The following is a 26,429-nucleotide window of genomic DNA, read 5'->3' on the forward strand; positions in this document are numbered from 1 at the left end:
ACAAATAAATCTGACTTTTTGATCGGAAGGGAAAAGAACACTAAGTAACCAGAATCCCTCTAGAGGGGATTCTTGGACATTACAATAATGGAACTAAAACAGGGAATACAGGAAATACGAGCTGGCTAGAAAGAGCTGATCTTTCTCGTGGGAAAGCTGCGAGAGATGAATGAGAAAGGCCATGTTTTGTCTACGAGCCCTTCAAACCTGAAGTTAATAGAAAACATACCTACTGAATTGGAAAGGGACTCGATGTTCAAAACACAGGCAGCTGGACAAGAAAAGGAACCAAAGATTGAGGAAGAAAAGACATCTGCCAAACAGGAGGAGCATAAAGAAGAGATGGATGAAACGTTACAGAAGATAAAAGAGAGCCGGAGACCTGCCAAGAAGAATTTTAATTTGACCAAGGTGAAAATTGGACTATTTGGGACATATAGACTTAAGAAACAGAGCTGGAGCTCCACCTTTAAACGAGTAGGCCTTGCTGGAAGAACCATGGTCAGCATTGGGAAAGTACTTCTTCGATCTTGGGTGTTTAGTATGAGAGACTTTCGAAGAAATCGGCTGAAAGGGACTGAGAGAGATTTGAGAGCCTCGGACGTAAGGTCACCAGGCTAAAAAGATGGATTAATTGGATTTTGGTTTGGGATTGAAACCGAGGAGAGAAGGGTGGGGTTTAGAAGTCCAAAGGGGGTCTGATTTCTGTCTTTGCAGTGTAAAAACTATATGCTTTTTATTATTATAAGAATGGGGAATCCATGGATGGGAAATAGTGGCAACCTTAGGAAAGGTATCTTTTTAAACTTTATTTCTACATCTCTGTTCTTTTTCTTTATATAGGGTTAAGGTATATATTTCAAAAATTGCTAATTAAATTAAATTAAGGTATAACAAAGAATTAAGGTTTAAATCTACTACAAAGAATTATTTTAATAAATTAGGGTCAAGTGAATTGAATAAACTATGCTTAGGACATTAAGGGAAAAACTTGTTTGAACAAACAATTGGAGTTGGAATACAATAAGGGGAGACGTGGGGAAGTCATGAAAAGAAGTTATTGAAAATGAGTGTTAAAAGGTGGAAATTTTTCTTTTGTTGCTTTTTGTGTTTTTTTTGGTTTTCTTTTTTCTTTCTTTCTCTTTTTTCTCTTTTGTTTTGTTGTTTGTAACCTTTTGAAAATTTAATAAAGATTATTTTTTTAAAAAAATAAAAATAAAATCTTAAGTACCAGCATTTTTTTACTTGTGCCTCAAAATGGGCCTGGAATCAGGGCTGAGATATGTTCCCATTGTCCAGTCCCAAGACTGAGTCATGAGCAGAATGACTTCCATGTGCGCAGTGGACCTTCCCTTCCCTCAATGGTCTCCCCCAAATCTGTTCCAGAGGGTTGGGTATACCCCCAGAGCTTATTCACAGGAGAAGGGAAGGGATGTTCCATTCCAGGGGTGTAGCAATGGGGTGTGGTGGGTGCTGTCCACCCTGGGTGTCATCACTGAGGGGGGTGACAGAATGGTGGGTGGCACTCACCACAGGGCCTGTAGCTCGCCCTAGCCACGCGTCTCTCCTGGGAGTGATGCAGTGGCTTGAGTGCCCACAGGCTCCGTGCTGCCCCAAACGGTACACCTGCTGCCTCCCCCTCAGCTGTAGGGTGGCTGAGTGGGAGGAGGCAGGCAGACATCTTGGAGGCCCCATGGTGCCGCTGTGGGCTGCTGGCCCCCCATGGGTGGCTGGCCCCGCCTTCGGGCGTGCCGCCCTAGGTGCCTGATCGGCTTGCTCTGCTGCTGTTCCATTGGACTCAGAATTCTCACCTTTGTAGATGCCATTCCAACCACCTCGCGGAGCATTTCCTTCTCTTGCTTCCAAGTGGCCACCATGGTCAGAAGTAAAATAGGTCAGTGTGCTGTTTTTCAAATTTTCCTTGTCAAGCTTATCCAAAATCCTTCCTATAAAGAATCCACAGTGACAAAGAGGATCACGGTTTGGATTGCTCTGCCCATCCGTTTTATATTCTTAAAAAAAAAAAGGTTGACTTACCTACCATCCAGTCCATCTCTTCGACATTGTCACCATACAATCCATGCCTGCTTTCCCCCCTGAACCTTTCTGTTGTTACCACTGGTGTGTGGACATGTAAAAAAGAAACAAAGAGGAAGAACGGCCCTTGCTTGTTCCTACAGAAACGACAACAACAAATTATTGTTTAGAAAAACAAATTTATATATAGTTTTCTGATACTTCTGTTAGTGCCTTGTGAATAATCTTTACTGAGGGAGTAATTAAATAAGGGATAGGGAAGCTGTGGTGTGTGTGGCCCTCTAAAACTTTCTGTCTTCCTCCTGGGGATGTTATGAATCCCATAATACCAACCAAGAGGGGCTGTCAAGACCTGTCAGCGGGGGAGGAGGAGTCTGATGAGAGGGTATGTGGTGGGCTTGAGCAGTGTGCTGGGAGAGGACCTTGCCCCACTGACAGATATCCCATAAGCCAGAGCCACCCCTGACCCCTCCTCCTCTGCTTGACATTTCCAATTAGCAGGGCTAACTAAGTCTCAGGCAAAGAGGAAGTTGGAGGAGCTGAACCTTTGCTGTCAGCTGTGCCAGCGTGAACAGACTGCGCTCCTTCAGAGAAGCACTCATTTGCAAGCACAATCCTAGAATTATGCTTACACACCTATGGTCTACACCCTATAACCTGTAGACCAAGCTAAAGCATCGATTGTGGGCTGATTCCTTGAAACCTTTGGTTTCCGCCAAGCAGAGAATTGGCTTTATGAGTCTGAGAGTGGGAGCCAGAATAGGGACAATTACAGACCACACCCTTCATCAGCAATGCTTTTCACCCACCTGTGTATTTATACTTGGCTAGAATTTGAACTCTAATAATGCATCTTGCTTGCCCCAATGGAGGATAGAGGGTGGTGTGTCTCTCTGGGTATAGAAACACGCCTACTGTACAAAGTGCATTCGTTGCTATACCCACTTTTGCTTCTGGTTCTGCCCACCCATAGAATATGGTTGCTGGAAGGTTGTCTACCAGGAGTGCCAACTTGGCCCCGTGACTGTGAATGTCCAGGGCCGTGGGTGCTGGAGAATTTTGTGGGTGCTTGGGCACCCAGGGCCCCAGGGAGTTGGCACCTATGCTGTCTACAAGGTCTACAGGCTGTAAAAAGTTTCTCACTTCTGCATTAAACTATAACTGATGGCATGAAATACCCCAATAAGGCTCATTGGTTTCTATAAAATTATGGGAAGATAATTCTCTTTGCAGATGTGAGGAAAATGCTTTTCATCGGAGCAGACAATTACAGTGAAACATCTTTCTGACTGATGAAGCAATTGATTGTGTAGCTTTTGCTTACTATTCTAAGTCTTTTGTGTAACCAAAATGCCTCAAGAATCCCACAACTGGAGATGTGAGGTAGAGTAGCCATTTTGCTGACTGAAAAATAATAAGAGACACCTTCTAAAGACCTTGTTGCTCCTGCCTCTATTGAATATCATTACATTCATTACAATCAGACTTTTTTAAAAACAAACAAACGCAATGGATGCTTCATTTCCTCTCACACATTTGTAATCCCATTTAATTCATACAAGGAATCTTGTTTTACCTTTCAATAAAGGAAATGGCTTCCCTCAGCACCAGGGATGCAGCTCTCTCTACCTTCATTGGTTGCTCTGTAATTTCATAGTTTCTCATTACAATGCAGTCCCAGTATCTTATGAATCCATAGCTTGAGAACCAGGAAATAAAGAAGGCAAAACCAAACAAAGCCAGGGAGAAAATTGTTTTCCAACTGAGGGGCAGCAGATGAGTGAGCTTTGCTGCCATAAGTGTAAGTACAGCAAGGGCAATCAACAGAGTATAGGACCCAAGCTTGATTCGTTGGGAAATCTCCTTCTCTGGAGGGTATGTAATTTGACAATCACCCATCAGTGAAAATGGCATTCCATAAAAATAGTCAAATCCATGATTTAAGGGGTGATGGCAGAAGTCGTCACGGGTTTGACAGTTCATACCTAGATGCCACTTCCCTGAAAAACAGAATTCGGGAGGGAAAGTTACATTTTTGCCAACCAATGCGTGCTAAGCAGATGTATATGGACAAGTTGGCTTCCAAATTGTCCAACTCATTTCATACATTAAAACAGTCCCCACCCTTGAAATGTTCTTGAACTACAACTCCCACCATCCCTGACCACAGGCCTTACTGGCTAGGGATGATGGGAGTTGTAGTACAACAACATCGAGGGACCCGAGGTTGAGAAAGACTGCATTAAAATGTTTTTCCTCGGGAGAATTAGTGGCATATATCCTGGTGAAAAATGTTCAAGATTCCCTTTTACACATGTGTTATTATTACACATGTGTTATTATTTATTTACAGACTGGCTTCCAGCAGGGTCTTCAGTTATAAAGATAATAAAACAGCAGGAATATAGAATCAATTAATAAAACAGCCATTATTCAGTGGGTACAAAAAATTATCCATTATATTTATTATGTGTCAGGGAACTGCCATCAGAGCATCAGGTGGTGGAGGGACTCAGGCAGGATGAAAGAGACTCAACTGCTGAAGCAGGGACCAGCAGGGGGAGGAGTGGGTCTCTGAGGGAATGCGAGCAGGAGGGAGGGCTCAGGGAGGCTTCCAGCGAAAACAGTGGGGAGGTATCGGAGTCTCCCATAGGGAGACCCATACCTCGCAGGAAACTGTCACGCCGTGAGTCCAGGAGACGCGTTTCCGTTAAGGAACTTCTTTGTTGGAAACGCTTCCGCAGACAGCCACTGTCGGACTCTACTAGTGACTAGAGCAGACATGTCTGAGGAGCTCCGTCACACACGGAGGTTTGTGGGGGCGCACAAACTCTGAGGGAGCACGTTTTCACGCACAAGCAGCTAATCAAACCCTCACAGCAGTCCGACAGTCTTTGTACGCTGCCTGTGCAAGAGAAGGCATCATGAGCGAACCAACCGGAACCGGAGGAGCAGGGGCTGGAGCTGGTCCAAGCTTGGAAGATAGATACCGAGCGTTGGAGGTTCAACTGGCCCTGCAGACGGCGAGGCTGGAGGAGAGAAGGGCTCAGGATGCAGACAAGAAGGGGAGAGCCACTCAATTCCCCAGAAAGGTACCAGGATTGGTGCAGAAATTTGGGGGGGACCCCAAGGACTACCATGCTTTTAGGACAGAGATGCAATATGCCCTTAATGTGCAGTTCGATGAGTTCCCTGATGAGGAATCGCGAGTTGCTTTTGTAATTGGGCATCTTGAGAAAGGGGCTAGAGACTGGGTGCGACCCCTAATGGCAACGCACAATGACATACTAAAGGACACAATGAAGTTCTTTCGTGCAATGGATATCATGTTTTCCAGCGATATTGAGGAAGGGGTGGTGCGCAGACAGCTAATGGCTTGTAAGCAGGGTAGTCGATCTGTCCGTGAATATTGGACTGAGTTTACCATGCTGATTCACAGACTGAGTTGGGATTTATCGGCGGCACCCGTTCAAATGCTATTTGAAGAAGGTCTTTCTTCGGGGGTGAAAGACGAGCTGGCACGGAGCCCCAGGGCGGAGTCTATGGATCAGCTGACCAAATCTGCGCTGACCATAGGAGCGCGGCAGGAGGCAAGAGCCTTGGAGAGGCGGGAAGGGAGAGGGGAACGTTGGAAGGAGTTCCGCATTCCAGACATTCCTGAGCCAGCTTTCCCGCCGGCAGAGCCGATGGAAATCGGAACAGCGCGCGCGCGCGCATTTTCAAAAACCAGCGAGGGAGCTAAGAAGGAGGGAAAGGGCCCCCGGAAATGCTATCTCTGCCAACAGCCAGGCCACTTTGCCAGAGTCTGCCCCCAGAGGAAGGAATGGCAAGGGATGGTGGGAGCTGTTGAGGGGGGAGAAGAAGGGGGAGCGGAGCAGGTAAAAGCCAACGCCTGGTTGCCACAATTGGGGCACTGCAGCCAGGCCAAAGAGCAGTGAAAGTGCCCGTGCCAGAAGCTCCTCGACCTGCTCTAGTGATTGAAGTGTCGCTAGAGCTGCAGAATGGGCACCCCCTAAAAATAAAGGCGCTATTGGACTCAGGCAGCTCCTGCAATTTTATGAGCAAGGAGTTTGTTGCTGAACACCAGATACAGACCATCCCTTTAAGCAACCCCCTGCAGGTGACCACGATTGATGGCAGGGAGTTGTTGGGAGGAGGAGTCCGCTTGCAGACTGTCCCAATGATAATGAGGGTGGCAAGGCACACAGAACTGATAGCGTTTAATGTGGCCACCCTGGGAGGCGCTCCCATTATTTTGGGAATGAGCTGGCTAGCTCTACATGATCCGCTGGTTGGCTGGCATCAAAGAGTGGTGTCCTTTGGTTCAGCACATTGCCTAGAACACTGCAAAGGGGAGAAGGGTTCAGTAGGGGCCCAAGCCACCCTAGCAGGGACTGAAGTAATGGGAAAGGTGAAGGTACCACCACAGTATGCAGATCTCAGCGACGTGTTCAGCGAGAAGGAAGCTGACCAACTACCACCTCATAGACCCTTTGATTGTCAGATCAATTTACTCCCTGGAGCACAGCTTCCCGTGGGCAAGTTGTATGCCATGTCAGACAGGGAAATGCAGGAGTTGCGAGGGTTCATTGACAAGAACCTGAAGAGAGGCTTCATCAGAGAGTCCAAAGCAGCAGGGGGGAGCCCAGTGTTCTTTGTGGACAAAAAAAATGCGGACAAGCCGAGACTTGTATGTGATTTTAGGCGGCTGAATGCAGTGACTGAACCGGTGGCGTTCCCTATTCCCAGAATTGATGATATTTTGACCATGGTGAGGAAGGGAAAGATTTTCACAAAGCTGGATCTAAGGGGGGCGTACAACCTGATACGCATAAGGAAAGGGGATGAATGGAAAACCACCATGTTTACCCCTTTGGGGGCGTTTGAATACCTCGTTATGCCATTTGGATTACAAGCAGGCTCCGCGTGTTTTCAATCTTTTATGAACCACGTGCTGGGCCCTTTGCTCTACAAGAATTGCGTTGCCTTTCTAGATGATGTGTTGGTGTATTCTGAGAATGAGGAGCAACATGTGAGAGACGTCAGAGAAGTGTTGAGCAGACTGCAAGCCAACAGGCTGTGGGTCAAACTGGAGAAGTGTCGGTTCCATACCAAGGAGGTGGAATTCCTGGGGTACCGCCTGTCAGACAAGGGATTGGCCATGGATCCCGGCAAGGTACAGGCAGTGCTGGAATGGAAAACACCCAAAACCAAGAAGGATGTGCAGAGGTTCCTAGGGTTTGGAAACTTTTATCGTAAGTTCATCCGCAACTTCGCCCATCTGACGGCGCCCATCACTGACTGTCTCAGCAGTAAGAAGAAGTTTGTATGGACGGCGGAGGCGGGGCGAGCGTTTGAGGAACTGAAAAGGGCCTTCGCCTCTGAAGAACAACTTCTGCATGTGGATTTACGAAAGAAGCTAAGGGTTGAAACAGACGCATCTGACAGAGCCATAGGGGCGGTGCTTCTTCTGCAGCCGGGGAAGGAGGAGTCGGAGTGGCGTCCGTGTGCCTTCTTCTCGCGGAAGCTGAACAAATCCGAGAGGAACTACACGGTGTACGACCGAGAACTGCTTGCTATTCATGAGGCGTTCCGGAGATGGAGGCATCTGCTAGTTGGTGCACAACATAAAGTGCAAGTGTGCACGGACCATAAAAATCTAGAGTACTGGAGAACGGCGCGAGTGCTCAACCAAAGGCAGTTGAGATGGGCCCAAGAGTTCTCCAAATTTAACTTTGAGATTTGTTATGTGCCAGGCCCAGAGAATGTTAGGGCGGACGCTCTCTCACGCAAGCCTGAATATTTGGAGGGGGAGGGAGCACCCGAAGAAACCCATATCATTCCAGAGGACCGCTGGGTGTGTGGGGCGACTTTGGTGGGGCAAAGGGAATTGGTAGAGGGTACGGTGCAGGATGCATACGCCCAGGGGAAACTCAGGGATCTCAGAGGGGAGGAAGACAAACCCGGTGGTTTTGAGGAGAGAAATGGGGCATTGTATTATAAGGGAGCGTTATATATACCTGAAGGGGAATTGAGGGAGAAAGTACTCAAGCAGCTGCACGATAGCCCCACAGCAGGGCACTTTGGGCAACACAAAACCATGTGGCTGGTTACCAGGGAATTTTGGTGGCCCAAGGTCAGGGAAGATGTGCGGGAGTATGTGAGAGGGTGTGAACAATGCCAAAGAGCCAAGGGGGAGAGGCAGGCGCCGGCTGGTTTATTAGAACCACTGCCCACACCTGAGAGACCGTGGGAAGCAGTGGCAATAGATTTCATGACTGATCTGCCAAGGTCTAGAGGGAAAACAGCCATCATGGTTGTAGTAGACCTGTTAACTAAAATGGCCCACTTCATAGCCTGCTCACATGCGGTTACAGCAGAAGAAACCGCCAAATTGTTTGTAGAGAATGTGTTTAGGTTGCATGGCGCCCCCTTGAGGGTGGTTTCAGACCGAGGGAAACAATTTACTTCCAGGTTCTGGAGGAAGCTCATGAGCTTACTGCATGTAGAGGTTAATTTCTCGACGGCCCGTCATCCTGAAACCAACGGGCAGGCGGAAAGAGCAAATGGGGTTCTCCAACAATATTTGAGGTGTTATGTTAATGACAGAGAGAATGATTGGGTGGAGAAGCTGGCGTTGGCAGAATTTGCCTACAACAATGCAGAGAACGTGTCCACGGGGATGAGCCCCTTTTTGGCTAATCACGGGTGCCATCCCAGAGCCTTCCCAGGGGGGGAGGGGGAGAACTGGAGCGTTCCAGCTGCAGAACAGTTCGTGGAAGAAATGGAAGCAATCCATCGCCAGCTCCAACTCAACTTAAACAGGGCTAAGGAGGAATATAAGAGGCAAGCAGACAAAAACAGAAGGGAAGGTGAAAGCATCAGGGTGGGGGACCAGGTGTGGCTGTCAACCCAAGGGTTGCCATTCAAAGGAGGTTGTAAGAAATTAAGACCCAAAAGGCTGGGTCCGTTTGAAGTCATACAGCAGGTCAATCCAGTGGCTTTCAGGCTCCGGTTACCGAACCACATGAAGCTGCACCCAGTTTTTCACAGGTCGTTGCTGTCACCGTATAGAGGAGACAGTGAGGGGAGGGTCACTAGGGGACCAGCAATGGAGGAGAAGGAACACAGCTACCATGTAGCGGAGATCCTCGATTCCAGGTGGAAGGGAGATCAAGTAGAGTATTTGGTAATGTGGGAAGGGGAACCGGAGTCGGAAAACACCTGGGTTAGGGCAGAGGATGTCAATGACGAGGTTTTAATAGAGACTTTTCATCAGAGGTTCCCACGTAAACCTCAGCCTGTAGCGAGGTTCCGAAGGGAATACTTTGCCACCACCGACGAGGAAGAGGAGTTGGAGGGGTTCCCAGATTCTGAAGAGGAGGAGGATTCAGCTGGCCAGGACGACGATCGATGGAGAGAATTGTTCGAGACGTCAGAAGATGAGGAAGATTCGTTTCGGGGTTTTAGCCCTTCACCTCCCAGGGGGGAGGAATTGGGAGGGGTGAGGGGGGCCCTGGAGGGGAGGTGGATGTCAGGGAACTGCCATCAGAGCATCAGGTGGTGGAGGGACTCAGGCAGGATGAAAGAGACTCAACTGCTGAAGCAGGGACCAGCAGGGGGAGGAGTGGGTCTCTGAGGGAATGCGAGCAGGAGGGAGGGCTCAGGGAGGCTTCCAGCGAAAACAGTGGGGAGGTATCGGAGTCTCCCATAGGGAGACCCATACCTCGCAGGAAACTGTCACGCCGTGAGTCCAGGAGACGCGTTTCCGTTAAGGAACTTCTTTGTTGGAAACGCTTCCGCAGACAGCCACTGTCGGACTCTACTAGTGACTAGAGCAGACATGTCTGAGGAGCTCCGTCACACACGGAGGTTTGTGGGGGCGCACAAACTCTGAGGGAGCACGTTTTCACGCACAAGCAGCTAATCAAACCCTCACATTATGTATTCTGTGGTTTTATATATTTTTTTAAAAAGATTTTTATTGGTTTTACAAAAAAATTTTAAAACAATACAAACATATAAAAAGACATAGAAACATGTATAGTTTCGTACCCTTTTTTTCATAAACCTTGTTTCTCGGACTCCCCCATACCTCCCCTTTCTGTATCCCAATGTCCAAAGTTTTTCAGCAACTTCTAAATAGTTCTGTCAAGCCTCTGTCCTCTTAATCTTTCCTTCATTCTAATCTTATATCGCTGTAACCCTTTCTTTCTCAAAACCTCGACATTCTATCATTCATGCAGTTTATAGTAGTCTTTAAGGTAAATTTTAAACCTCTTCCATTCTTCTTCCGCCGTCTCCTTCCCCTGATCACGGATTCTGCCAGTCATCTCAGCCAATGTCATGTAGTCCATCACTTTCATCTGCCATTCTTCCAAGGTGGGTAGATCTTGTGTCTTCCAATACTTTGCGATAAGTATTCTTGCTGCTGTCGTGGCGTACATAAAGAAAATTCTGTCTTTCTTTGACACCAATTGGCCGACTATGCCCAAGAGAAAGGCCTCTGGTTTCTTAGGAAAAGTACACTTAAGTACCTTTTTCATTTCATTATATATCATTTCCCAGAAAGCCTTAATCTTCGGGCACGTCCACCAAAGGTGATAGAAAGTACCTTCAGTTTCTTTACACTTCCAACACTTATTATCAGGCAAATGATAAATTTTTGCTAGCTTGACTGGGGTCATGTACCACCTGTAGATCATTTTCATAATGTTTTCCTTTAAGGCATTACATGCCGTGAATTTTATACCGGTGTTCCACAACCATTCCCAGTCAGCAAACATAATGTTATGACCAATGTCCTGTGCCCACTTAATCATAGCCGATTTAACTGTTTCATCTTGTGTATTCCATTTCAGCAGCAAATTATACATTCTTGACAAATTCTTAGTATTGGGTTCTAACAATTCCGTCTCTAATTTTGATTTTTCCACCTGGAAGCCAATTTTCCTATCTTGTTTATAAACCTCCATTATTTGATAATAATGGAGCCAATCTTGTACTTTTGGTTTCAATTTCTCATGGCTCTGTAATTTCAATTTATCTCCATCTTGTTCCAAAATTTCCCAATATTTTGGCCATCCGGCCTCCATATTGAGTTTCTTCAATGCCTTAGCCTCCAAAGGTGACAACCATCTAGGGGTTTTATTTTCCAACAAGTCTTTATATCTTATCCATACATTAAACAACGCTTTTCTAACAATGTGATTTTTAAAGGCCCTATGCACTTTAATTTTATCATACCATAGATATGCATGCCAACCAAATGCATTATTGAAACCTTCTAAATCCAAGATATCTGTGTTCTCGAGGAGCATCCACTCTTTCAGCCAGCAGAACGCTGCTGCTTCATAGTACAATTTTAAGTCCGGCAGGGCAAATCCCCCTCTTTCTTTTGCATCTGTAAGTACTTTAAATTTTATTCTGGGCTTTTTGCCCTGCCAGACAAATTTCGCAATTTCTTTCTGCCACCTCTTGAAACAGTCCATCTTGTCAAGAATCTGCAAAGTTTGAAACAAGAATAACATTCTAGGCAATACATTCATCTTAATTGCAATTCGGCCTAACATTGACAATTTCAAATTTGACCATATTTCTAGATCTTTTTTAATTTCTGACCAGCATTTTTCATAGTTGTCCTTATATAAGTTCAAATTTTTAGATGTCAGATAAACCCCTAGGTATTTCACCTTCTTAACCACTGTCAAACCTGTCTCTTCTTGGAATTTCTCCTTCTCCATGACTGTTAAGTTTTTTTCTAATACTTTAGTTTTTTGTTTATTCAATTTGAATCCAGCTACCTGGCCAAATTGTTGGATTATCTCCAACACCCTTTTCGTACTAGTGTCTGGCTCTTGTGAGGTCAATACTAGGTCGTCTGCAAAAGCCTTTAGCTTGTAATGTTTAACCCCGACCTGTACACCTTTAACCTGCTGGTCATTTCTAATCATATTCAGCAACACCTCCAGAACAGAAATAAAAAGCAATGGGGAGATTGGGCACCCCTGTCGTGTTCCTTTTTCTATCTTCAGTTCCTCAGTTATCACATTATTTACAATCAGCTTAGCTTTTTGTTCAGAGTATATCACACCCATACCATTCTCAAATCCTTGGCCTACCCCCATCCCATGAAGATTCTTTTTCATAAAACTCCAAGAAATATTGTCAAAGGCTTTCTCCGTGTCCACAAAAATCAACACTGCTTTGGTGTTTATGTTCACCTCTAGCCGTTCCAAAATGTCTATTATATTCCTTACATTGTCTGATAAATGCCTCTTTGGGAGAAAGCCTGCTTGGTCCCTATGAATCTTCTCCATCAACACTCTTTTAAATCTTTTCGCCAAAATGTCTGCAAAAATTTTGTAATCCACATTAAGTAATGATATTGGGCGGTAGTTCTTGAGTTGAGTCTTTTCAGTCTCAGTCTTTGGTATGAGTGAAATATACGCTTCCTTCCACGACTCTGGTGCCTTTTCCCCCTCTAAGATCTCATTGCAGACTTCCTTTAACGGTTGAACCAACCACTCCTTCAAAGTTTTGTAGTATCTGGAAGTCAATCCATCTGGTCCTGGAGATTTGCCCAATTGCATGTCCTGAATGGCACCCTCTATCTCTTGTTCTGTTATTCTCTGGTTTAAATCCACCTTACTTTGATGAGAGATTTTTTGTAATCCAAATTTATTAAGGAATTTATCTATGTCCTCTTCATTTTGTGGCCCTTGAGAATAAAGTTTTTTGAAATAGCTCAAAAAACAGTTTCTAATCTCATTAGGTTTAGATATATTCTTTCCATCCACTTCTAGGCTTGTAACTGTATTTAGTTTCTGCCTTTTCTTCAGTTGCCATGCCAGAAGTTTACCACATTTATCTGCCGTTTCAAATGTCTTTTGTTTCATTTGCTTTAGCTTCCACTCAATCTCTTGATTCATCAATTCCATATATTGTGTCTGGTATAGCTTAATCTCTCTCAAAATCTCCTGGGACTTTGGTCTTGATCTTAATTTTTTCTCCTTCTTTTATCTTTTCCAAAATCTTTTCCTTCTTCTCATTCTGCTTTCTCTTTTTAATTGAATTTTGTTGAATCAAAAAACCTCGCATCACAGCTTTACTTGCGTCCCAGATCACTCTTTTTTCCACGTCGGCCTATAGATTTATTTCAAAATAGTCCTTTAGAGTTTTTTGGGCCTTCATGTGGATCTCCTTGTCTCTAAACAGGGTGTCATTCATCCTCCATCTGAATTGACCAGTTGTTGTAAGTTTCATTTCCATCTTCACGGCGTTATGGTCGGAGCAGGTCTTTGGGCAGATTTCTACCTTCTTAATCTTTGGAGCCATCCCACTAGTGATCCAGATTTGATCAATTCTGGTCCAGGTCATCATTGCTTGGGAAAAGAATGTTCCTTCTCTCTCAAGAGGGTTCCTCGTTCTCCATATATCTATTAGGTCCATGTTTTCAGTCATTTCAAAGAAGGTCTTCGGAAGTCTCCCTTCCTTTGAGATTGTCAGTCTTTGTGCCTTGTCCATATTTGTAGAAACCACACCATTCATATCTCCCATCATTATTATATTGTAATCCAAATAGTCCATCAGAGTTTCATGAAGCTTCTTAAAAAATTCCGCCTTGCCTTCATTTGGTGCATAGACTCCAACTATTAAAATTTTTTCTCCTTGTACTTGTATTTCAACTGCCAGGTATCTTCCTTGTTCATCTTTAAACATCATTTTTGGAACCCATTTCTCTTTTACATAAATCACAACTCCTCTTTTCTTAACTTTATCCGATGAAATAAATTCTTGTCCTAATCTTTTATTTATAAGTAATTTCCTGTGTGTTCTGGTTATATGGGTTTCTTGTAAACATATCAAATCCAATTGTTCTCTTTGCAAAATATGAAACACTTGACGTCTCTTCAAAGGCATGTTGAGCCCATTACAATTCCAACTAAGGAATTGCGGGGCCATCTTGTTACTTTTCCGTTGTTCCTCCAACCGCTCCCAGTTGTTGCTCTTCCTCTGATGGTGGTGGGTTGAGTCCAAACGGTAGGTTCAGAATATCTAGTGCTCTCCTTTGTTCTGCAATTGGGTCCACAGTTCCCTTCTGTAGGTCCTCTTGGTTTCTTTCCAAGAACTTCTCTTTATCTTGTATTGTCTTTATTTTCACTTTCTTTCCCTTGTAGTCAAAGGACAATCCCTGTGGGAACTCCCACCTAAAAGGAATGATGTTCTTCCTCAGCAGGTAGACAAGATCCTTATAGAAGGTTCTCAACTCCAAAATATATTTAGGGATGTCTTTAAAAATTTGTATAGATGAATTTTCAATTTGCAGAGCCTTTTGGTAATGTAGTTTTAATATTTTATCTCTTTCTTCCTTGGATCTAAGGGTAATCAGGCAGTCCCGCGGGGTCTTTCTGTTCAGTCTCCTGCCCAATCTAAATGCTGTTGTTATCTTAAGTTCTTCCTCTTCCAAGTCTTCCCAAAAGTCAGCAAATTTTTGTGTTAGGAACTCCACCAGGTTGTCTCCTTCGCTCTCAGGGATTAATCTTAATTTCAGATTTCTTTCCTTTCTCTGTAATTCCAATAAGGACAAAGTTGCATCATGTTCATAAACCTTTTTAGCAATCGGTTCTAGCTTCTCCTGTGTCACTCCAGCAACGCTTCTGGCTTCCTCTGCAATTTTACGTGTTGCAGAGTTTTCTTCAATCAACCTGTTTATAGATTCTGTATTACTTGTCACACTTTTGGTGTTCAAGTCCAATCTCGCTGTTAATTCTGTTAATTTCTGTGCATTTTCTGTACTCTGCTTTGTCAAAGTCTCCAAGGATTGGTTTATCTTGAGTAACGCCTGTGTCACTGACTCCATGGAGGCAGCTGTCACTTTTTCTTGTCCTGCTGTTCCTGTAGGAGTTAGACCTGTAATTGAGCCTCTTTTCTTCTGTTGCTGTTGTTGCTGTTGTTGTTGCTTAGCTTTGGCTCTGGTGGTTATCTCTTCTGCTGAGCCACTCATGTCCCAAGGACGTTCCCACAGAAACAATCCCCTGATGGAAAATCCCACTGTCTTAAACTGTTAGAGCCGTTACTTTAAGCCCTCTAGGGGGAGCAACACAAAATGTCCAAGTGAAGAGACAAAGAAGTTAAAAACAAATATATTAGGAGGCTTGAAACTGTATATAGTACAACACTTTTTCCAGTAGATACTCTTTCAACACACTCCACTATATTGTAACAACCAAGTCTTAAAACTTTGTATCAAAGATAACTTCAACCATGTAACTTTCCCAAGGGTTTAAAGGCAGTTCAACGTCCTGATGTCTTATTTGGCAGTCCGTTTCAGGGTATTAAAACAGCAGAAGGCTTTTTCTTTTAGGTAAATCATGCAGGTTTTAATGTCCTCTTTTTTCCTCCCCTCTGCCCTGCTTGCTAGAGGGGAAACCTAGGTCCAATGTCAGGTTTAAATAGTCAAAGGATACTTCATGCGGATGCAGCTTAACTTTTCCGTTGCTTTAAACGTCATACAGTCGGGGGAAGGCAGACTTCCTTAATTTTTTTTCCTTCCCCGTTTTCAGCCAAATTTCAGGTATACTTTAGTTTCAAATAGATGTTCAGTCTTACTCACGGGTTTGTTTAGTCCAAAATTTACAGGAAGGAATCGGCGCTCTCCGTCAATGGCGACGCGGCTTCACCCTGCGGGCTGGGTAGCGACTCTCAGCACCGCGCTCTCCCGATGCCGTTCCGGAGCCTTTAAAAAGGCTCCTTCTGCAGTAAGGGGGGGCGCTTCAGGTGCCCACCGAGTCTCCTTGTTCACAGGCTTCCGCGCCTGTGATTTTAGGGGTCCCCCGCTTGCCGTAGCGGGTCAGACCCGAACTCGCAGGGCAGTCCTCCTCCGGAGCTCGGAAAGAGGACCGCCATTAACGCTGGCGCCGACCGGAAGTCTCAGTTTTATATATTGATTTTATTCTGTGAACCATCCTGAGACCCCCAGGTATAGGGCAGTATATAAATTCAATATGAAGAAGAAGAAGAAGAAGAAGAAGAAGAAGAAGAAGAAGAAGAAGAAACAAAAAGGCTCTTCCCAGAAGGACGTAATGATGGGGACTACTGCTGTGTCCCATGACCTTCTATGACATTTGTACATTCTTTCACCTAAATGCTGTGCACAAGTTTTCTTACCTATTAAGCCAGTGGTGTAGCCTTTGTTCTGCAATATCTTGGCAAAAGTAGTTTCATTCTGAGGAAGCCCACCAGAACCAGCAAGCCAGCTAATGACACGGAAACGATCCCTTTCATCCAAACCTGAGATAAAGTGATCATATATAACATAGCCAGTAATATGGCTGTGAACTTCAGCCGGTTTTCCACATACAGTTCTAATGGAAGATTAAGATGTCCCTCTCCTTATCTAAATCAATGGACATCAGATTAAAAACAAACCAGATCTTTGTGAAGCCTGCATAGCAAAGCCCTCCCTCTCTTAGCCTTCCCATCGAGATCCAATACCTCGGTACAACTGTAAAGAATATTTCCACAATTGTCTCCAAGGGCAATTATTTCTACTTAAGACTAGATGGTGCCTTTTGACAACACCGCACACCTGATCTTACGGGGTATCGGCCAGTCAGAAAAGCGGCTCTGCTTGGGGAGCAAACAGGGGCTGCTGAAATGTGCTGAGTGAGTTTCACACCTTCTTTTGCTAGCCGATCGATATTGGGAGTCCTAAGGAAAACAACAATAACAGGGCAATATATTTGAGCTGAGTAATCATAAAGCAAACAGAGAATGTCTAGGAACTGAATGCCTCGACGAAGTCTAAGTTACGTAACTAAAGGCACCTCCAGATTGTCGTGTTTTTGTGAGAAGGATTCACGTGCATACTGGAAATGGGTCAAAGTCCTGCCAGCCTAGCACAACAAATGCATTCAAACAATAGCATGACTTGGTGATTAGCACATAAATGGGAAAATGCGCAGAAAGGTGTGGAATGAACTAACTGTTAATGGAAATAATAGGATCATGCAATTGTAGAGTTGGAAGGGACCCCAAGGACCATCTAGTCTGCCCCCCACAATGAAGGAATATTTCGCCCAATGTGAGGCTCAAACCCATGACCCTGAGATGAAGAGTCTTATGCTCTACCAGCTGAGTTATGTCAGCATATATAATACATATAAGCAATTCAGGCTGAATGCAAATGGATGTACAGTGGTACCTCAGTTTACATACACTTCAGGTTACATACGCTTCAGGTTACAGACTCCGCTAACCCAGAACTTTGTTTCAGGATGAGAACAGAAATCTTGCTGCGGCGTTGCGGCAGCAGCAGGAGGCCCCATTAGCTAAAGTGGTGCTTCAGGTTAAGAACAGTTTCAGGTTAAGTACGGACCTCCGGAACGAATTAAGTATTGAACCCAAGGTACCACTGTATAACCTCTTCATAAACAAATCATATTAAACGCACAATAAAGACCAAAGATAGTCTAACCTCTGTGTAAGCTTTCTACCTAGTAAGCCAATTAAAAGTGTCATTGTAGCAGCCTCAACACACACACACACACACACACACAATGTTTTTTACACACACACACACATAAATAAATAAATAAAATATTTTCCTAGACCAACCTTAGGTAACTGAATAACAGCCAACTAGCACAGATACTTAGTACTTCACATGTAACCCTTGACTTTACCTCCGCCTATGCTTACATTGTATCTTAAGCTGTTTTAAACTGTTTTAAATATTCTGCAATATTGTATTTTAATATCCACATTGTGTTTGAATTGTTGCAACCTGCTCTGGGACCTTAGGGTGAAGGGATCGTAATAAACTGCAATAATAATAATAATAATAATAATAATAATAATAATAATAATAATACCAAGCCTTGTTCCATTAAGCACATTTTAAAAGGTGATTTCCCCACAGTTTATATAAGTCAATGTGGTGTAGTGGTTGGATGAGGACCTGATTGACCTGAGTTCAAATCCACATTCAGTCGTGACATGAATTTCACTGGGTGACTGTGGGCTGGCTACTACAGTAACTCTCAGCCTAACTTACCACATAGGATTGTTAGGATAATATGGATTGGTGTAGGGAGCCATGTATGTCACCTTGAGCTTCTTAGACTAAAGGTAGGATGTAATGAATGAATGAATGAATCAAATTTTTATTTCGCCCTTCATCTGAAGATCACAGGGTTGCTTACAATATAAAAACACAAAAACACATACCGCTATAACAAACAAAAATACCCCACACAGTTTAAAAGGCAATAGATTTATTATTATTTATTAAATACAATGAGAAATGGATAAATAAAATTAGTGCCTAGCACTAGCACCTGACATTTAATATCATGCATATTTATAGAATGTGTCGTGGAAGGCATCACAGATCTGCATAAGCCTTTACCTGATTGTATCATTTCCATAGCAGCCGAGATCCCCAATGCCAAAGTCATCAGCCAGGAAGATGAGAAAGTTGGGCTTATAGCTGACTGAAGCTTGCAGTTCCAGTGAATTTAGCAATAGCACCAAAGCTAGAAGTGAGCATGGATTTCTCCTGGAAAGATGAAAGATGATTAACTGTTATGGGTGTGTTGTACTATCTTAACTCATCCTATTCACACTCCATAGTAACTTTCCTTATGAAAGGCTGCAAAGGAACACGTAGGTTCTAAGAGAGTGAAAATATTTTAATATGGCTTTTTAAAAAAAGGAACTTTAATTTTGCGTATTCATCCTGTAGATGTTATCTATTAGCTAATTTCACCATTAAGCAGCGTGAAACCACAGAGGGCAGCAATATGATTAGCTGGGCAATAGGTAGCTGTCTGAGAGAAATGTCACCATGTGGCCCTGCAAGGGCATGAACCTGAAATAAAATGCAAACCATAATGTTCCTCTGAAGACTGACCGCCAGTTTTATTATATGTGATGTACACATGTGTAGCATCTTGCTCCTACGGGTGCGTGACCAACAGACAAGTTACTGCCTTCAAGCAGCTCCCATTAAAAACTGCCAAGTTGGGTTTTTTGTTTCATATTACTCAAGAATATCCATTTGACACACCATAAAGCATATTGTTGTAGTTTCCATATGCTTTGCTTTCTAATACAAGATTATTATTTTTTGCACTGGTTTCCTTATTAATCAACAGGTGGATTATTATGAATGAAAGATCATTATTATGAATAAAAGTTTAAGCCATGTTAAAGTTATACCCGGGACGCGGGTGGTGCTGTGGGTTAAACCACAAAGCCTAGGACTTGCCGATCAGAAGGTCGGTGGTTCGAATCCCCGCGACGGGGTGAGCTCCCGTTGCTCGGTCCCTGCTCCTGCCAACCTAGCAGTTCGAAAGCACGTCAAAGTGCAAGTAGTACCGCTCTGGCAGGAAGGTAAATGGCGTTTCCGTGCGCTGCTCTGGTTCGCCAGAAACGGCTTAGTCATGCTGGCCACATGACCTAGAAGCTGTATGCCGGCTCCCTCGGCCAATAAAGCGAGATGAGCGCCGCAACCCCAGAGTCAGTCATGACTGGACCTAACAGTCAGGGGTCCCTTTACCTTTACCTAAACAAAATACAGCAATTATGGAGAAGCACACTGCTTTCCCATTGCATTAATAAGCTATTGGATTTTTTTAAAAAAACAACAACAACATATAACGAAACACCATCTAATTCTAGTAATGTGCTACATACCACATGACCTCTTTAAGAGATTGCCACGTTGTAGATATACTGCAATGAAGAATCTAAAAAAGAAAAGAGAACACAACATCAATACTAGAGACGATCTGGATAATGACAATATATAGATGTTAAATCTTTCTATATTCATTTAAAAGGAAGAAAACAGCATACTGAAGGAGGCATACAAACTTCTGTTCAATGCAATAAGATGGGGAACAGAGTTCTTCTTCTTCTTTATGTCTTCTTATATCTACCTTCTTATAGCCATGAGGGGACGGGCTTATTACTGTGCTGTTCCACTTCATTTTTCTTGTGGTAAAACAACATTTCTTTCAGTGACATGATTAGAGACTTGCCTTTTTCGTTTCTTTTTTAAGTGCATGCAGCTCAGTGTTATGCTGCAAAGAATGTTCTTTCCTGAGGAGAGACACTTCCAGTGCTCTCAGCCAGTCACGTTTAAGGGCATGCAAAGGTTTACTGTCATACCTCAGGTTACAGCTGCTTCAGGTTGCGCTTTTTCGGGTTGCGGATCACCACAACCCGGAAGTACCACAATGGGTTACTTCCAGGTTTCAGCAGTCGTGCATGCGCAGAAGCGCTAAATCGTGTTTTGCGCATGCGCAGAAACGCCAAAACGCTGCAGGTTGTGAACGTCCAGCGCAGATCACGTTCACAAACCGAGCGTCCACTGTTCTCAACTTTTGCAAGCCTCCAAAGGAAGGTTAAGTTTCTTGTTCTGCACACCAAATATCATAGCTATGGGGGCTTTCGTGTAAAAAAATAATTGGTGGTTCTACCAGATTTTTTGCTGTTGCAAAACTGCATCTCCTCCTGAGGCAGTTTATCTAAAACACCCCCAGCCACCCACCCCCATAGCAATCATAAACCCAATGAACTCAGTGAGATTTCCAAATGAACACACCTAGGATTGCACTGGTAAGCACTGAAGTCTGCTTGAATCTTTGCTTCTATGCTGAGATTCCTGTCCCTTAAGTGTCCTTTCAACTCTACAATTCTTCAATTCTATGACTTGTTTCAAGAGTGCAAACATCCCCTTCCTGCAATTAGTTTCTTAATGCGGTTCAGAACAGTGCAACAGTATACATTCTTTCTAACAATATACTTTACTGGCACCTGATGTCTCATGTTGCTGTGAATCTTAAACATTGTATTGTGAAACACTGTCCTGGTTCACTCTAACACTGGGAGCCACTGCCTTTTCTTATCTTATGGCTACTACAGGAAAAGCTGCCTGAAAACTGGTACAGACATGGAGTCTCCCTAGACAGCTATGGATGGGAAGCAGCTCTCGCTTTCTATGGCAGTCACACAAGTAGTCACCACACTTGTGGACAGAAAAGTGTCCATAGGTTTCTTACTATTTGGGAATAGTTATTTGAATAGTAGTCTTGACTGACAGATCTCAGTCAAACTACCTGTGGGCTTGTGACTGATTTGCACTGGACCAAGTTGTTATTCTAACATATAAGACCCTATGCATCTCAGTATTAGACTGCCTATCCCTTATATACCTCATAGGTCACTGCAGTTTCTCACCCAAGTCCTTAAAATATCAGAAGCCCACTCTCTAGTAACTTTCTGTAAGGCTGCCCCTTTTTGTGGAACAGCATAAGGCAGAGCATTCCTATCTGTACTTTCTGAAAGCAACAAAACATTTACAGGCACTTTAAATGCATGGTGTGCATGCAGCCAGAGCGAAACAGAAGGAATAAAACACTAACCATTACCTTTTCCAGAGAAAAGGAGAAGTAGCGGCTTTTGTGTGGTTCCAAGCAAGCAACCTGGGGCCCTTGGAAGTGGCTTAAAACTAGAAAAGTTCTCCTCAGAAGAGCACACGAGGCTTGTATTCCCTTAAGGTTCCTAACCAAACATAGGGAAGATGTGGGGAAATGGGGGTGGTTAGTGAAAGGGATGGGATCAAGCTAGGCAAGTTGAAGGAGGTCTGCTCTCAAAGGCATCCATGGGGTCAAGAAGGCTTGAAAGCAAGGAATGTTCAGAATCTCTACCATACCCTCGGGAGAAAGATTAACAAACTTGAGTCTGCACAGCTACAAGACATGAGCTGCTGTTTACACAAAGGATTATTACATTTAGGACAATCAAAGAAACTGTCTACTTTCCAGAAAATGCAAATACAGTGGTACCTTGGGTTAAGAACTTAATTCGTTCTGGAGGTCCATTCTTAACCTGAAACTGTTCTTAACCTGAGGTACCACTTTAGCTAATGTGGCCTCCCACTGCTCCCACGCCACCGGTGTGTGATTTCTGTTCTCATCCTGAGGTAAAGTTCTTAACCCGAGGTACTATTTCTGGGTTAGCGGAGTCTGTAACCTGAAGTGTCTGTAACCTGAAGTATCTGTAACCTGAGGTACCACTGTAGTGCATTGACTAAGATATCAGTAGACCTTGCCATTTGGTAGGAAACTTTATTCTTTTGCCAGAGTTAATTAATAACCAAATAGAACAGTTTACTTGTGTTAAATGTGGCAATGTTTCCAGTTGTTAATTTGGCATTTGTACACAATTGGGGCTCTTTCTCAGTCCCTGGAAAACAGGGACATTGGAGGGTCTGGTAATAGCTACACAGACTCACTGTCACTCTCTGTCCTCTCTCCATGAAAGAAGAAGGCACTTGCAGATTTGATCGGCATATTCTAGGTTGGCAAAACACATGAAGGACCACGTTTTGCTTGTGGGCCTGAAGTTTCCCACCCCTGGTTTTGGTCTTGATGGAATTTTACTCAGCCACCACTAGAGGCTGTCTACAAACCCCAGCAGCTCCTGACAGGTCTATGATTTGTCTCTGGTGTTCAGGAACTTGAAGAAGAATAGATAACCCCACCAGAAAGGCCAGCAGAAAGTGCATGCAAGTCTTAGAAGTTTTTCCACAACAACAATAAAAAATTGCACGGAAGAGAATGCTGCCCACTCAAAAGAAGTCAAAACACTGAAATGCCACCCACTTTACTGAGTGTTGTCCACAACATAGGGCAATGCAAAAAGAAAACAAGCTAAACACACAAATTTAATGGAATTCATAGCAATAGCTCAATGCAGTGTTTGCTCCCCCCTTTAATGCATAGTATATTGAATTATACATACCAATTGTGCAACAGTTGTATTGCTAGCTATGAGGTTCTCACTATGACCCCCTATGATTTGACACATCTACAGCCCAGACTTGCCCTTCTTCAGTCAGATGTAAGATCTATTGTGTTCAGTGGGTGAGTGTGTATATGGCTGAAGTCGTAATTTCTTTTTCCAATTCCCCAGACTTGCCAAAGAGAATCATATTGTTCTAGGCAGTGTTTATGGATATGTTCCAACCCATCATGCTTTGCGTGACAGAGCCTTTCACAACTGCCTTACTCACAGGACCAGCAGGGATACACCTGCTAATTTCAAAATTACAGGTTGGTGCATAGTCCCAGAATAGCGAGAGGGCATCTAAAATAGCTTTTCATTGCTTGGGAGCTTTAAATGTAGTTTGCTGTGTACAAGCAAAGAGAGGAAGCCGACCTCCTGAGAGATGTTATCGAAAATAAGCTGTTTTGAACTCAGTGTGCCGACGTGCTCTTGAGTGCCAGCCGTAGCAGTTGCATAGTTTCCAACAGGAAAAAGATTTCTAGTATTTGATCACAGCAAAATGTCTTATACAGTACCTGGTGAAGTCTCCAGGAAGCCAGAGAGGCTACAGCAGCAGCTGTAGTTGCGGGGAGTTTAGATTCAGGGCAGGCTTCATTCCCAGCTTTTCATCAAGGCTTAACCCCAGCCACAAGTGGCACATCTTTCATCAGTCTCTGCCGGAGGCTATAAAGGAAGTTATCATATCTGTCCCATCTGCTCATGCGCACTCTCTGAACAGTTCCCACTGGAAGAAACGCCGCTTTCTAGATCGACAGCTAAGCTGAAAACTTCTCAGGCTGCTCTCTGCCTGCCAGTCGCACTCTGCAGCTCTCCCCAGTCTGCCGCTCTTTGATATCAGCACAGTGTTAACATTCAGTTGCACATGTGGGACTGATCAGAGAACAGTAGGGCCTTTCAGGAGAGACCTGGCTCAGATGATTGAAGAGGGACTCCCTGGTTTCTGGGAAATGGTTGCGGAATGCTCTCCCTCTAAATTCTTACTGAAACAGACCAATCCCCATTCCTAGAAGAGCCCCCCCCCCGCCAAAGCTACTCTATAGGAATCTAAAGTAAGCAATCTGCGGAAACCCCTGCAGGGGTTGCATAAAGGAGGACCTGTTACAAATGTCAGGCAGTTCATTTTTGAAAAGAACTTTTGAATGATCCTTGCAGCCTATGACTGTAGTGTCATGAATTTCTTTCCAATGGTTTTCTTTGATGGTGGTGTAAAACCCTTTGAATAACACAAAGAACACCCCCCTGCAACAGCCAGAATATCCTCCACTCTCTCTTGCCTATGTGCATGCGTGAGAGCACATGACCATACACCCTCCAACGTATCTCCTCCATTTCATTCTTCCTCCTTCTCTCCTTTCCTCAGCCCCACCCCCCAGGTACACCTTTTTACAAATGGAAGCTTTTAAAAACCTTAACTGCTGGGCTGGGGCCAAGATCAAGGAGGGGAGGCTTGATGAGAAAGCCTGTAAGTCACTTGAGAGCACAAAACTTGGATAATAAAATAAAATATTTCTTTTAAGGTGCTTTTGGAGCTACATTAATTCCCTGATCTTTTCACAGAAGATGCAAGCTGCAGAACTGATGAGGGGCAATTCATGCAGCTCAGCTCACATCATGGGGCAATATGCCTTGTTGTGAATGTCAAGGACATGGTAAAAAGGTAAAGGTACCCCTGCCCGTACTGGCCAGTCTTGACAGACTCTAGGGTTGTGCGCTCATCTCACTCTAGAGGCCGGGAGCCAGCGCTGTCCGCAGACACTTCCGGGTCACGTGGCCAGCATGACAAGCTGCATCTGGTGAGCCAGCGCAGGACACGCAACGCTGTTTGCCTTCCCTCTGGTAAGCGGTCCTTATTTATCTACTTGCACCCGGGGGTGCTTTTGAACTGCTAGGTTGGCAGGCGCTGGGACCGAATGACGGGAGCGCACCCCGCCGCGGGGATTCGAACCGCCAACCATGCAATTGGCAAGTCCTAGGCGCTGAGGTTTTACCCATAGCGCCACCCGCGTCCTAGGACATGGTGCAACATGCCAATTTTGCTGAGTGGCAGTGATTGAGGTTATCAGTGCTTCCCCCCCTAGAAAAATAGGTGCCGGTACTCACCATGATATGAGAGAGAAGATACTCCATAATCAACATACTTCAGAGGGTGAAATTGGTTCCACTTCCAAGTGGGACTGGGTTGGCTCAGGCCACCAGGTCCCACCCCTGCCTCAGCATGGGGCGGGGTAGTGCCCTGCACCACGTTGAGGGTGCCCCAGCCACACCATTTACCAGGCGACCAATCAGGGCACTGTGGGGGCATGGCCAGGGCCAATTTAAATGTGGCGCGACTCTGGGAGCTCCTCTTTCAGCCTCGTGCCGCAGATATCCCGCCCTCCCACCCTCTTCTATGTAGGGTCGCTGGCCTTGCTATGGACCTTGGTTGGTCACCTGTTCAAGGGGCCTGGTAGAACTTCTTTCACTTGGCAAATTGGCACCAGCCACTTGGTTTTCGCCTACCTCGTAGCAATTGCCACAACTTTGTAAGGTTTGGCGGTTAGGCATTGGAAGAGCAATGTGTGGGGGAAGTGAGGTGTGGCCATCACCTGCCCCTCCATGTGTAAGGGTATTCCGTTAAAAGAATCCGGGGGTTGTGGATCTTGTCTGAAGCCCAGTGAGGGGCTAGGGCCATGCCACAACCCCAGTGAGAACCCAGGGGGGCTCGAGTCGATCCTCATCGGCGGAGCTCCCCCTACTGGTTATACCCTTCCAGACTTCCTGCAAGGTGGGCAGGAGTCAGATATAGTCTGTTGATGCCAATGCCTAACCAAATACAGGGGTACCTCGGGTTACATACGCTTCAGGTTACATAAGCTTCAGGTTACAGACTCTGCTAACCCAGAAATAGTACCTCTGGTTAAGAACTTTGCTTCAGGATGAGAACAGAAGCTGTGTTCCGGCGGCGCTGCAGCAGCAGGAGGCCCCAATAGCTAAAGTGGTGCCTCAGGTTAAGAACAGTTTCAGGTTAAGAAAGGACCTCCAGAACGAATTAAGTACTTAACCCGAGGTACCACTGTACCGCTCACATTCGGTAACCAATAAAGTTGTGGCCTAAATTTTGCCCATTAACATTAACCTAAATTCTGTCTTTATTCTTCTGGGGGTGGTTTGGGGGAGGGGGTCTTGAAGCGCAACCAGATTTGTTCCCTGTAGATCAAGCTAGATTTAAGCTTGTTGATGTCTCTGGTATCTTCTTTCTCTCATATCATGGGTGTCAGCTTACATTATGGACGTATGTTCTGTGCTATTTTATTAATACTATTGCTACAAGTTTGCCATGGCCTTTCGCTAGAGCAATAGACTCATAAACTTTAAAGTAATGAGACAACTCCATTGCGTTCAATGTTTCGAAATATGGCCTCTTTGTGGTATGTACCTTTGAGTGGTTCTCAGAGTGGTTTAACAGCCAACTCCTCTTCCCAGTGAACTCTGGGTACTGTAACACTGAAGAAAACAGGGGTCTCCTAACAACTCTCAGCACCCTCAACAAACTA

General features: G+C 44.5%; 1 protein-coding gene and 1 long non-coding RNA gene across 6 annotated transcripts in view; one reads left to right on the top strand and one right to left on the bottom strand.

The window, feature by feature from the left end:
- Nucleotides 1-23,732, bottom strand: part of LOC308588587 (arylsulfatase D-like) — a 29,343-nt gene extending 5,611 nt beyond the window's left edge. For 2 of the 4 annotated variants that reach the window (XM_081197058.1, XM_081197057.1), the window contains exons 1-9: nt 23,412-23,732; nt 21,471-21,609; nt 19,738-19,790; nt 18,449-18,598; nt 16,628-16,749; nt 16,207-16,329; nt 3,614-4,037; nt 2,038-2,174; nt 1,812-1,946 (exon numbers count right to left, since the gene is read on the bottom strand). In XM_081197058.1, coding sequence (XP_081053184.1) covers nt 1,812-1,946; nt 2,038-2,174; nt 3,614-4,037; nt 16,207-16,329; nt 16,628-16,749; nt 18,449-18,598; nt 19,738-19,790; nt 21,471-21,473 — 1,147 coding nt within the window. In that variant the 5' untranslated portion in view covers nt 21,474-21,609; nt 23,412-23,732. Of the gene's footprint in view, nt 1-1,811; nt 1,947-2,037; nt 2,175-3,613; nt 4,038-16,206; nt 16,330-16,627; nt 16,750-18,448; nt 18,599-19,737; nt 19,791-21,470; nt 21,610-23,411 lie in introns of those variants that run through there. The other 2 variants (XM_081197059.1, XM_081197060.1) reach the window with 2 other exon arrangements.
- Nucleotides 1-26,429, top strand: part of LOC308588641 — a 51,876-nt gene that overhangs the window by 7,754 nt on the left and 17,693 nt on the right. For both annotated transcript variants that reach the window (XR_014008852.1, XR_014008853.1), the window contains exon 2: nt 18,470-18,581. This is a non-coding gene — a long non-coding RNA (uncharacterized lncRNA). The remainder of the gene's footprint in view (nt 1-18,469; nt 18,582-26,429) is intronic.

This window comes from Podarcis bocagei (assembly GCF_964188305.1).
Source record: "Podarcis bocagei genome assembly, chromosome: 6".
Lineage (NCBI taxonomy): Eukaryota > Metazoa > Chordata > Lepidosauria > Squamata > Lacertidae > Podarcis > Podarcis bocagei.